The 12,500-nt window shown below is 41.2% G+C and overlaps 1 protein-coding gene across 12 annotated transcripts in view; it reads left to right on the forward strand.

Moving 5' to 3' along the window:
• LOC125044737 overlaps positions 1-12,500 on the forward strand; it is a 69,797-nt gene that overhangs the window by 31,221 nt on the left and 26,076 nt on the right. For 9 of the 12 annotated variants that reach the window (XM_047641622.1, XM_047641632.1, XM_047641660.1 and 6 more), the window contains 5 exons: positions 4,489-4,646; positions 5,777-5,885; positions 7,047-7,133; positions 10,781-11,082; positions 11,322-11,356. In XM_047641622.1, coding sequence (XP_047497578.1) covers positions 4,489-4,646; positions 5,777-5,885; positions 7,047-7,133; positions 10,781-11,082; positions 11,322-11,356 — 691 coding nt within the window. Of the gene's footprint in view, positions 1-5; positions 186-4,488; positions 4,647-5,776; positions 5,886-7,046; positions 7,134-10,780; positions 11,083-11,321; positions 11,357-12,500 lie in introns of all 12 variants that reach the window. The other 3 variants (XM_047641702.1, XM_047641710.1, XM_047641673.1) reach the window with 2 other exon arrangements.

Below are 12,500 nucleotides of genomic sequence, written 5' to 3' on the forward strand. Positions count from 1 at the left end.
ATTAGGAGTCGTATTCGCCCTATACCTCGTCGTACAACACCTCCTCCTACACCCCCTTGGAGACCTCGGACATCACGGAGACCCGCCGTAGCGTCTCCCCTTTGAGGACGACCTCCTACAGACCCTCTGCCACGACCCAGCTCGTCCTTAACCGAGTGGCTTTGAGGCCGACGAGTTTGCTCAGGGTAAGGCTCCTCCTCGACCAAGATGGCGGCGAAGACGTGTCCATGAATCAAGGGGCCGATTTCGTATGCTCTCCTTTTATTTCCTTTCCTCTCTCTCTCTCTCTCTCTCTCTCTCTCTCTCTCTCTCTCTCTCTCTCTCTCTCTCTCTCTCTCTCTCTCTCTCTCTCTGTCTCTCTCTCTCTCTCTCTCTCTCTCTCTCTCTCTCTCTCTCTCTCTCTCTCTCTCTCTCTCTCTCTCTCTCTCTCTCTCTCTCTCTCTCTCTCTCTCTCTCTCTCTCTCTCTCTCTCTCTCTCTCTCTCTCTCTCTCTCTCTCCTCTCTGTCTCTCTCTCTCTCTCTCTCTCTCTCTCTCTCTCTCTCACTCTCTTCTCTCTCTCTCTCTCTCTCTCTCTCTCTCTCTCTCTCTCTCTCTCTCTCTCTCTCTCTCTCTCTCTCTCTCTCTCTCTCTCTCTCTCTCTTCTCTCTCTTCTCTCTGTCTCTCTCTCTCTCTCTCTCTCTCTCTCTCTCTCTCTCTCTCTCTCTCTCTCTCTCTCTCTCCCTTCCTTCTCTCTCTCTCTCTCTCTCTCTCTCTCTCTCTCTCTCTCTCTCTCTCTCTCTCTCTCTCTCTCTCTCTCTCTCTCTCTCTCTCTCTCTCTCTCTCTCTCTCTCTCTCTCTCTCTTATCTCTGTCTTCTCTTCTCTTCTCTCTGTCTTCCTCCTCTCCCTCTCTCTCTCTCTCTCTCTTTCTCTCTCTCTCTCTCTCTCTCTCTCTCTCTCTCTCTCTCTCTCTCTCTCTCTGTCTTCTCTCTCTCTCTCTCTCTCTCTTTCTCTCTCTCTCTCTCTCTCTCTCTCTCTCTCTCTCTCTCTCTCTCTCTCTCTCTCTCTCTCTCTCTCTCTCTCTCTCTCTCTCTCTCTCTCTCTCTCTCTCTCTCTCTCTCTCTCTCTCTCTCTCTCTCTCTCTCTCTCTCTCTCTCTCTCTCTCTCTCTCTCTCTCTCCTCTCTCTCTCTCTCTCTCTCTCTCTCTCTCTCTCTCTCTCTCTCTCTCTCTCTCTCTCTCTCTCTCTCTCTCTCTCTCTCTCTCTCTCTCTCTCTCTCTCTCTCTCTCTCTCTCTCTCTCTCTCTCTCTCTCTCTCTCTCTCTCTCTCTCTCTCTCTCTCTCTCTCTCTCTCTCTCTCTCTCTCTCTCTCTCTCTCTCTCTCTCTCTCTCTCTCTCTCTCTCTCTCTCTCTCTCTCTCTCTCTCTCTCTCTCTCTCTCTCTCTCCTCTCTCTCTCTCTCTCTCTCTCTCTCTCTCTCTCTTCTCCTCTCTCTCTCTCTCTCTCTCTCTCTCTCTCTCTCTCTCTCTCTCTCTCTCTCTCTCTCTCTCTCTCTCTCTCTCTCTCTCTCTCTCTCTCTCTCTCTCTCTCTCTCTCTCTCTCTCTCTCTCTCTCTCTCTCTCTCTCTCTCTCTCTCTCTCTCTCTCTCTCTCTATCTCTCTCTCTCTTTGTCTTTCTCTCTCTTTCTCTCTCTTTCTCTCTCTCTTTCTCTCCTGTTTATCTTTCCGTTTAAGCGATGAGCCATACTTGCGTTCTGTTTCCGGCTATATTTTGTTTCCGTATTTTTCTTTTTCACGCATTTTCTTCGCTTGCGATTGTTTACATTTATGTTATCTTATCGGCGTCGTTGTATTTATGTTTATATTTATACATTATATTTATCATTCTTTATTGTTCTTTATTAAAAGTTGTTTTTATTTTCTTGGTTTATTGTTTTTATTTGTTTGTTTATGTTCTTGGCCTGATGCTATTACATGTTTCTTATCTAAGCTGCATTACTCACTGGCTGTACTTAATTTTTATGTTCTGCAACAAAAAAAGCAAAACAAAAACATAGCCATACATACCTACATCAGCACACAGAAACACTGACTAAAAAAAAGCTTTCCACTTATATTTAATCCATAATATCTTTCGTCTGGCTTAGGCAAAGAAGCCATTGATCATTTAATTTCAACACAGCCAACACCTGAAGCCGTCTGCGTAAGTCACTTAATCTCCTTGTCTTTGTGGCTTAAGCTGATTCATTGCAATGATCCGTTATGCAAATTCAGTGAGGGAAGCATCCGGTGCAGGTTACTAAGCATTCAATCACGTGTTGTCATGCTTCTCTTAACTTACATCGTCTGGAATTAATAGCAATTGCAGATGCTTTTCCTCATCTTCATCTTTTTTTCTTCACTGGCAGATTGAATGCATCTTAAAAATATGGTTTAATTCAAGAAGTGTGTGCAGTGAGTTTGCAAGACATGTAAACGCTGGTCTAATTCATTTAATTCATCGAATTCATCTACATAATCTATTTTGCTCATCCTGGCGTTGAATGGGCGTCCTTTTCATTCATCTTCCTACCTTTTTGATTGACGACGATAACTAAAAAAAGAAGAAAAAAGAAGAAGACTTGCATGCTCTTTAAATGCAAATAATAAAACCTCCTGGAAGACGAGGCATCCGTGGCAGGAAGCACAGAAGACGAAAGTTGTCTGTGCTTTCCAGTTGCCATTACTTCTGACCTGTGGTAACGAGTTCATGAACACTTTAAAGGAGAAATACAAGCTCCTCTCTGTGTCCATTTATAAACGACGGTGGCGCCAGAGTCCTCGTGGGAATCACTAACTCCAACTTTTGCAATTATGAATCTCATAGGCTTTCCGCTCTGCTCTGAATCTCCATCTTCCTTTACCTGAAGTAGAGTTTTAGCTTAATAATTGCATTGGCTTTAGAATCAAGACAAACAAACAGTATTGGAACACGACTATGGCTGATGGTCGCGCGGAGGCTCTTGGTGTATTTTTAGTGTCGAGGACGTGCCAGAGCGTAAAGGCTGAAGGGGAGCTTGTATCACTAACCCGAATAAAACATTTGTCATTTAAGAGAATATAGTTACTTGTCACTGATGCTTTGACCATTTTCAATATTTTTTCTTCGTGTAGCAAACCGTTGGTCAAACGTACTCTCTTCTTTTTTTTCACTTCCTTCACCTCATTCTCATCTTAGTTCATCTTTGGCTCAGGAACCACCAGAAAGTACTCTTCATCTCCATCCACTATCAACTAGGATGATACTAAGGAGGATGGACAAAGATAGCGGGGTAAGCCCTCGCAGTCGCATGTCACGCCGTGGCAAGGGATGCATGTGTCAAGGAAGGTCTTAAAGAGCAGTGTGTATGTGCTGAGCAGGGGTCATATCGCGTTATATGTAATGAGTGCATTTGGTTAAATGCGTTGTATTTCAGTGAACAGCAAAGAAATCGATTAGGTTTAATCGGGTATTAGAGGAAGTAGAATAGGTATAATTTGAGGAGCATGAAATGGACAAGACAAAAAGAAAATCCGAGAAATTTTAGTCTTGTGATTGCTAGGCCGGGAGAAGGGAACTTAATAGAACAGGAATTAAGACAGATTTACGGGAAACTATTTCAAGCGTTAGGCTAAGACTCTCCAGAGTTGAGAAAATAAATAAAATGAACCGTAAGGAAATTAATAGGATACAGGAATTAGGAATGCGTATGAGTGTACCACATTGCCACAGCGGACAGCGATATGCGTCGGTTGCACAACTAAACGCCTTGTAGTTACAATAGTTATTGCCGCTTTGCGAACAAACGCTTCAAAGTGTTGTAGGTAGAATATGTCGCAATTGAGATATAAGGCGTAACACTTATTAACACCATTAAAGAAAACGGTGATGTCCTAATTGATTTTTAAATGCATTCCCGGACTTCTGTTATGGCTTGGTCAGCTTCGATCGCATGCTGTTCAAATTAAAACATATGCTTGGCACGCATGACCTAACCCTCTGATTCCAAAGGTTCATTTATAAAGCTTTTTTTAAGTGCTTTTCAGAAACTTTTTATTCTTGCTCCCCCTCATTGTTTTCCCTTTTTATTCTAAATATATATTTTTTTCTGATGAGTATTATTTTCGATTTTTATTTATTTATTTGTTTTTATTTTTTTGCTTATCATCATTGTTTTAAAGCTTAAGATTTATTTGTTTGCTTTCATCTCTTTGATTTTGTTTATTTGCTTCTAACCTTCTGAGCTTGCATCTTCATTTTTTGTTTTATTTGTCATTTTCCATTCCTTGTCTTCAGAATTAAAATTCTATCAAATGTTTTTGCAATATAGTCAACATACTGAATTACTCACTAATGAATTACGAAAGAAAGAAAAAAAAAAAAAAACAGTAAAACAATAACAATAGCAGCGAAAGAGACTCAGTAAGCGCAGATCCTCACCCGGTGCCCTGAGCGGCCTCCTCCTCCTTGACCTGACCTCTCGCTCGTCTTCCAGGGCTACCCTCCCATGGGCCCCCCACCCCCGCGCATGGCCCCCCGCACCATGGGCCCCTACTACGACTACGACTACGGCTACGGAGGAGGCTACGGCGCGGGCTACGGCGGGGGTTACAGCGGCTACGAAAGGAGCTACGTGCCGCCACCAAGGATGAGGTGAGTGCCATGGCTCTCGGCAGGACGGGGCACGCGGCGCGCTTGCTTTATCGGTCTAGCTAGCTTAATTTTATCTCTCTCTATCTCTCTCTATCTATCTATCTATATCTCATTCCCTCATTCTCTCTCTCTCTCTCTCTCTCTCTCTCTATCTCTTTATCTCTCTCTCTCTCTCTTTCACTTACTCTCTTAATGTTTTATCTCTCTATATCTCTCTCTCTATCTATCTATATCTCACTTCCTCATTATCTCTCTCTCTCTCTCTCTCTCTCTCTCTCTCTCTCTCTCTCTCTCTCTCTCTCTCTCTCTCTCTCTCTCTCTGTCTCTTTCTCTCTCTCTCTCTCTCTCTCTCTCTCTCTGTCTCTCTGTCTCTCTCTCTCTCTCTCTCTCTCTCTCTCTCTCTCTCTCTCTCTCTCTCTCTCTCTCTCTCTCTCTCTCTCTCTGTCTCTTTCTCTCTCTCTCTCTCTCTCTCTCTCTCTCTCTGTCTCTCTGTCTCTCTCTCTCTCTCTCTCTCTCTCTCTCTCTCTCTCTCTCTCTATCTCTCTCTCTCTGTTTATCTCTCTCTCTCTCTCTCTCTCTCTCTCTCTCTCTCTCTCTCTCTCTCTCTCTCTCTCTCTCTCTCTCTCTCTCTCTCTCTCTCTCTCTCTTTCACTTACTCTCTTTTCATTGTTACCGTTTTCTGCAAAAATAATATTATGTTAGCTTTCTACCTCAGTTTGTTTATATGAAAATTTGATGTATTTTTTTGTTTATTATTGATTCATAGAGATAGGAGGTAAGGTAGTCTGGTTAATCAGATCTGCCAGAAGTTAATCAGCAATTAATTACCTCACTTCATCACCGGAAAAAGAAGGATTATTATATGGTAATTATCTCTTCACCCGTCCCTCTCCTCTCTTCCAATATCCCACTATCTCATCCCACTCTCTCCCCTCGCTTTCACCCTCCCTCATTTGCTCTTTCCTCCTCCTCCTCTCTCTCTCTCTCTCTCTCTCTCTCATCATCCCCACCTATCTCCATCACCTCCCACCCTCCCACCTGCCTCCACCCCATTCCCGACTTCCCTCACCTACCCCCTCACCCCCGCCTCCCTACCCCCCACCTGCCTTCCCCCCATCCCCCGCCCCCAGCCGCTACGACAGCTACCTGGACGACGAGTTCTTGGAGCCGAGCACCTACGTTCCCCGCTATCGTTCTCGCATGCATGACCACCTCGACGATGCCGACTTCCGCGAAAAGGTCAGTTCGCGTCAGGGATGATGCTCCCAGCCTCCCTTTTTCCTCTTCCTTTTTTTTCTTTTTTTTCTTATCAAGGACTTAGATACACTTGGATGCTTTTTGACACACGGCACTCGATACAGGTTTTATGAGGTACATTTTGAACAAAGTATCTGATACACGACACTTGACAGAGATCATGCAAGACGTTTATGATACGTGTTTTACATGATCTACATAAATTCGATCTGCACACACACGCACACACACACACACACACACACACACACACACACACACACACACACACACACACACACACACACACACACACACACACACACAATCAAACAAACAAACAAACAAACACGACCACAAACATAAACATAATCACACAAATACAGACTCAAACACACGCACACGAAATTCACAAACATCTAATTCTACTTCCTTCCGTGTTTCATGTCATAAAGAGCTAGATACTTTAGACAGCATGTAGAAGAGATCGAATATGAATACCTTAGATGTCAGTTAGATATGTCTGATGTCATGTTCTTCAAAGTCTCGGGCTTTCTGACTCTAGTTAAAGTCCATTTCAAATAAATGAAAGATATTTGTCATATGTTTGTTTTATGTTAACAAAAACAACAAAAATATCCATTGTTCCTGTGTTATTGTGTTATTGTTCAGTTCTTATTAGTATATTTGTCAATCACACAATGTCAGTCTCAAGAACCAAAGAATGTGTTTGTGAAATGTTCCTTCCTAAGAATTACATCCATAAGACGTTTCCGGAGTCCATTGGAGAACAGCTTCCCCCCCCCCCCCTCCCAACACGCAATGAAAAAGAAAACAAATATATACATGTAAAACGTTTAATTCTAAAGTGTCCCCTTACATAAAATAAAAGATTCCCGCTCCCACATTTTCTTAATCAAAAAAAATAAATAAATAAATAAATAAATTGACTTCAAAAATCACCCCGCCCCCTTAAACATAAAAAGGAGAAAATTCCTTCAGGTTTGACCCCCCCCCCCCCCCCCCCCCCCCCAAAAAAAAAGGCTTTTTCAAAAGTGACCTCGCCACCCCCCCCAAAAAAAAAAAAAAAAAAAAAAAAAAACATCAGCCTTACTAAACTTACTCTCCATCCTCCTCCTCCTCCCCCCCCCCCCCCTCGCGCAGATCACCACCACCCCCCAGGGCACCACCGCAACCACCACCATCATCCCTCGGACCGTCGACACCTCCGTGCGGGGCTATACTCCTGGCGTGAGTGGCTACTTCGGTCTCGTTCTCGCCTCGAGGGCTTTTGGTTGCGAGACATGGGTTGGCTTTGCATTGTTGTGTCATTGACCTTGTGATTGCTGTTATTGTATTTGCATTATTATTAGAGTAGTAGTAAAGATAATGATAATAATAGTAATGATTGTTGTTGTTGTTACCATTGTTATTATTATTGTCATTATTATTATAGTAGAAATAATAATGATGATGATAAAAGTAATAATTGTTGTTGTTGTTATCATTGTTATTATTATAGTAGTAATAAAAATGATGATGATAATAGTAATAATTGTTGTTGTTGTTATTATTGTTATTATTATTGTCATTATTTTTATTGCTGTTGATGTTATGAATATTTTTCATTATCTAATTTTATAGTCATCTCAATAGCTCCAGTGTTAATTCCTTCATCTCTTGATATAATCTCGGAATTGGCGTTTGGTAATCACTCTTTCTTTATCTATTATTATTCTTATCTACCTATCTATCTATTCATCTATCTATATATCTATTCATCTGTTTATTCATGCATTCATTCGTTAGTTCATTCATTCAATACAGGATTAAATATATCTTGATTTGTTTAAGTGTCTCCACCGATAGTCATTATTACTGATATTTATTTGTTTACTTTTACATCTGTTTGTTCATTAAATAATAGTGATCGTACTGGTGTCGGGTAAGAATAATGGTAAGCCAACCTGTCTCACTACCAATGATCTTCTGTTGTAAAGCAAATTCATGTATTTATAAAATCCAATATGTAAATAAAAAAAAAACATTAGAATTTTAAATAAATCAACATTCAGATCAGAAAAAAACTGCATATATATATATTTAAATAATCATAATTTCAAATCAAACATATTAAAGGCCCCTTGGTATAGAGAACCCTTTAGAAAGCACAGAGCCAAAAGGGGCAAAGGTACAGATAAAGGCCAAAGGTCAAGCCACATTTCTAGTGTGGCTTGACAACGACCCCCCCCCCCCTCCGTCCCGCACCTCCCACCCCCCCGCATTTGAAAAGCGGCAGTTCTAATTAACTCTTATGGACTCACTTGCAATGGACACTGCTGAGGATGAACGCTTACACTAACGTTGCCTTTGCTTCTCTCTGCAATGTACAATAACTCACTTACGATACTTCTTCGGTTTGCCACAGCTTCGAACTCCTACTTTGCCAGCCTTTAACTTGATGTGTGACATATTAAAAATATGTTGATTGTTACTTAGTTTACACACGTCCATGATATCTTTCAGCTATGTAACACACATTCATAGCATCTTTCAGCTATGTACATTTTCCCTTAAAGAATCTTTTTAAAGAGGAGTCTTGGACGATTAGGTACCACATGCTATAAACAATTATCTTATTATCTTGCGTGTGGATTTGACATCTTGACTGATACCTAATCTCAAATTAAGCTGTGCTATGCAGTCCGAGAAGGGCATATGTGCGACTGAGATGGAGACGGTGAAATTCGAGAAATGATTCATTAAAGATTAAATTAAGATCAGCTTTACTCAGTAACACATTGATTAGATAAGATTAAAGGCCTTTTAAATTTCCGATTTCGATAAGCCATTTAATAGTCATATATATACAAGTCTTGGTCTTATCTAAAAGCGGAAATAACCGCTGAAAACATAGAATAACTGAGGAAAAACATTAAATGATAATTTTTACAGTGAGTCATCGCGAATATCACTCGTTGAATTATTAATAAGTGCTCGCTACAGAAACATCCCTCATTTCCCGGCACCGAAAAAAACACGACAAATACTAAATTACTCACTCAAAATCATCCGCATTTTACATGATCAAGTTCCCTTCCCACGCTGCATGTGCATTTTTTTTCTTTATTCCTTTTTTTGTATTGATGAACCCAAAATAACCTCCGTTTCGTGTCGTCGTACTTCCACAACGCTAACGTAATCTTATCACTCTTATCTCTCCTCCACTGATCGATTCTCCCGACAGATAACACACTTATACCCATAACATATGCACTGATGCTGACAACATATTTTTTTTTTAGTCAGCCTCGGTCCCTGAATTGTAATAATGATCTGCTTCTGTTCTGCAATCCTCTGATCATTGTTCAATAAACATTGGCCAAAAGATAGTGCAAAATGCTGTTCAAAGTTCATGCCATATCTGGTAACACTAAATCTTAACATAATCTAAGTTAAACATAATGTATGCTTTGAGTGATATTTTTATTTTGTTTGATTTCCTCTGATATTATTTTTTTCTGTTCTGCCTTCTATCTTAGAAAGCCTATTACTATCAGTCATTTAAGATTTATTGATCCATCCTTTTTTCTTTTTATTTCATCCATTTATTTTCCTTTTGCATCTAATATAGTGTTTCACATCTTACCTCCTAATTCAATGTCTTTATAATATTTTTTCTCCTTTATAACATGCCATTACCCAACCGTCATCGCCAATGCAAGGTACGAGGAGCGGCGGCGGTTGCCTAGTGTTTTTTTTTTTTTTTCAGATGGAATTTAATGAATAATGGATACCTTTTTTTATTCTCACTTCTGTTCTGTTCTATATAGTTGATCTAGATGGCTCTAACACTAGCTCATAACTTCACTGTAGTTTTTTGCTTGTTTGCATATTTTTATTTGGGAATATTGATTAGTCGTCCCTTTTAGTACATAGTAATGATATCTATCTATGTATCTATCTATATATGTATAGATACACACACACACACACACACACATACACACACACACATACACACACACACACATATATATATATATATATATATATATATATATATATATATATATATATATATAAATATATATGTATACATATATATGTATATATGTATATATATATATATATATATATATATGTATATATATATCTGTGTGTGTGTGTGTGTGTATGTACATATGTTTATATGTGTGTCTATATATATATATATATATATATATATATATATATATATATATATATATATATATATATATATGTATATGTATATATATATATGTATGCATATGCAGATATTTTATTTATTCATTAATTAATTTGTATATATGTCTGTATGTGTATTCCTTATTACTGAGTAAATATTTACCAATTGTCATTTCTATTTTTGTCAAAACAGTATGAATCGAAAGACGATCTTGTCTGTATAGAATGCAAGAGCTGTCAGCTACTGACGATAACTCTATTTACCAACAGTGTAATCATGTTGCATTTAACTATTCTTACACCGTAACTGAGAAGTGCAAACGGAATGATGCTTCTAGTTAATGTTTAATTGGTGAAAGCCTTAGCATTACATCTCGCAGAGCTGATTCAGTCTCGTCAGGCCAACGGCTTGGGTCTGGTCCATTTTGTTTAGTCACAAACATTTTCGAATGTGCATAAGCATTCATTAGATCCAATTTCCGCACTTGGCTGCACTGCGCAAGGCTGATATGACACAAGCCAGTCCCAGGTATATAAGTACCTGTAGGATGCCCAGATGCTCAAGTAACAGCCAAACCAGACTCAAGTGGCCGGGTGTGTCGAGGTCCTCCTCCCACCTCGGCACACTCTCGCTCCGTCTCGTCCGTAGCTTCCGCCGCCTAATAAACTAACTCCCGCCCCGCCCCTAGGCCCCCGCCCCGAGAGGCCTGGAAGGCCCCGACGACAGCATGGCCCTGGTGCCCCACCGCAGCCAGCGGCCCAGGCGGGCGCACCTCGAGTCCGGCCCACGCCCCGAGACTTCGGTGGTGCCGGGAGGCGAGTCCGAGGGCGACCGCCACCTGGCCCGCCTGGAGCGCCGTTACCCCAGCCTTTCTGAACCGCAGATGCTCCAGGACCACGTCGACAAGATGCGCATCAAGCTCAAGTCCCTGGCCTTCTCGCTCGACCCGTCCGGCCCCGTCCCCGACATCATCATCCCCGAGAAGAGGAGGTAGGTTTCGGGGCGCCGCCCTCGCCTCTCACGCGATGCTCGGCTGGTGGCATGCGCAGCCTCTGAGCTTCATTTTTTTCAATGCTGGAATGATGTGAAGAGTCATACTGAAGTGCAGTTAAATGCCATTCTGTGAAATAGTCAGATGAATTCTCACGGGAAAGCTAAACATTAACGACCCCGTCCTGCTACATGACAATGATGAACCAAAAGAAACTAATTCCGCGTCTCCGTTGCAGGACGACCGACGCCTCCGACTCCAAGTACTCCAGGGGTGAGATGACGCGACCTCAGGCTCGCCTTTTGTCGTTTTACTTGTTGCCACAACTTATATTTGATTCTTGATTCCGTTAAGATTTAGATTGGATTCTAGAGTTAATTCATCTGAATAACGTCAGTTGAATACAGGATTTTCTATCTTTTAAATTATGTAATTGTGATATTCATTTTAAAGCTATGAAAAGAATATAGCATAACTAATATTTCATTTTGATATAAATGCACAATAATGCACTTTCATTTAGAAATACACAAACTGACTATTCACAAATATGTTTAACTTTATCGTGATATGTAATTCCAATACGATAAGTGTTAATTACAGAAGAACATCATATTATTTATCTATATTGATATTCGCTTACCATAATATGTATCCCCTACGACCCTTCCCTCTTTGACCCTGTGTGAGTGTGAGTGTGTGTGAGACGCATTGACAAGCGAGCCTCCTGTCACTGGGTAGAGAATGTTTAGTTTGAGAAATGTGTATAACATGTGGGAGGTGGGCACACACAGGGCCCAAGCACCTGGCCTGTGTGGAATTCGCGGGTGGGCAGCCCCAGTGGAAGCGAAGAGCCCGCGCGCGCTACCCTTCTGAGGACCCCGAAAACGTGACCATGTTGGCCAAGGCCGAGTACGTGGACAAAGTGGAAGACCCTGGTAGGTCACCTTCCGTGTTCCCATCACACGCCCACCACGTCTCTTCCCTCGGCTGTGACAGAGGAACGAATCTGTCAGAACAAAAATAAAGAAGAAAATAGTGATAAATCAATAGCAGATTAAATTATGTAGATCCGTCTTTACTTTGTTTGTACAAATGTCAATAACTGTGGCAAGCTGGTAGGTAACGCTATGATTACCATATAAACATCCCTGGACAATAAAGAGACGTCACGGGTTATCACAGATTCGTCCCTCCTATCACAGACGGGTTGGTAGTTGTGAATTTTTGAACGCGGGTTCTATTCTCCATGACATGACGAGGAATACGAACCCCGATCTGAAGTTCACCCAAAATATCTCTACACTTCTCTCCTTCTATCTGTCTCTCTCTCTTCTGCTGAAACTGCTTACATGCTGCTGCTGAATTGTCTGCTTCTGGTGCCTCCGCTGATACTGAGCGCCGTGTGTTGCGGGGA

The sequence above is a fragment of the Penaeus chinensis genome, chromosome 3, assembly GCF_019202785.1.
Source record: "Penaeus chinensis breed Huanghai No. 1 chromosome 3, ASM1920278v2, whole genome shotgun sequence".
NCBI classification, from domain to species: Eukaryota; Metazoa; Arthropoda; class Malacostraca; order Decapoda; family Penaeidae; genus Penaeus; species Penaeus chinensis.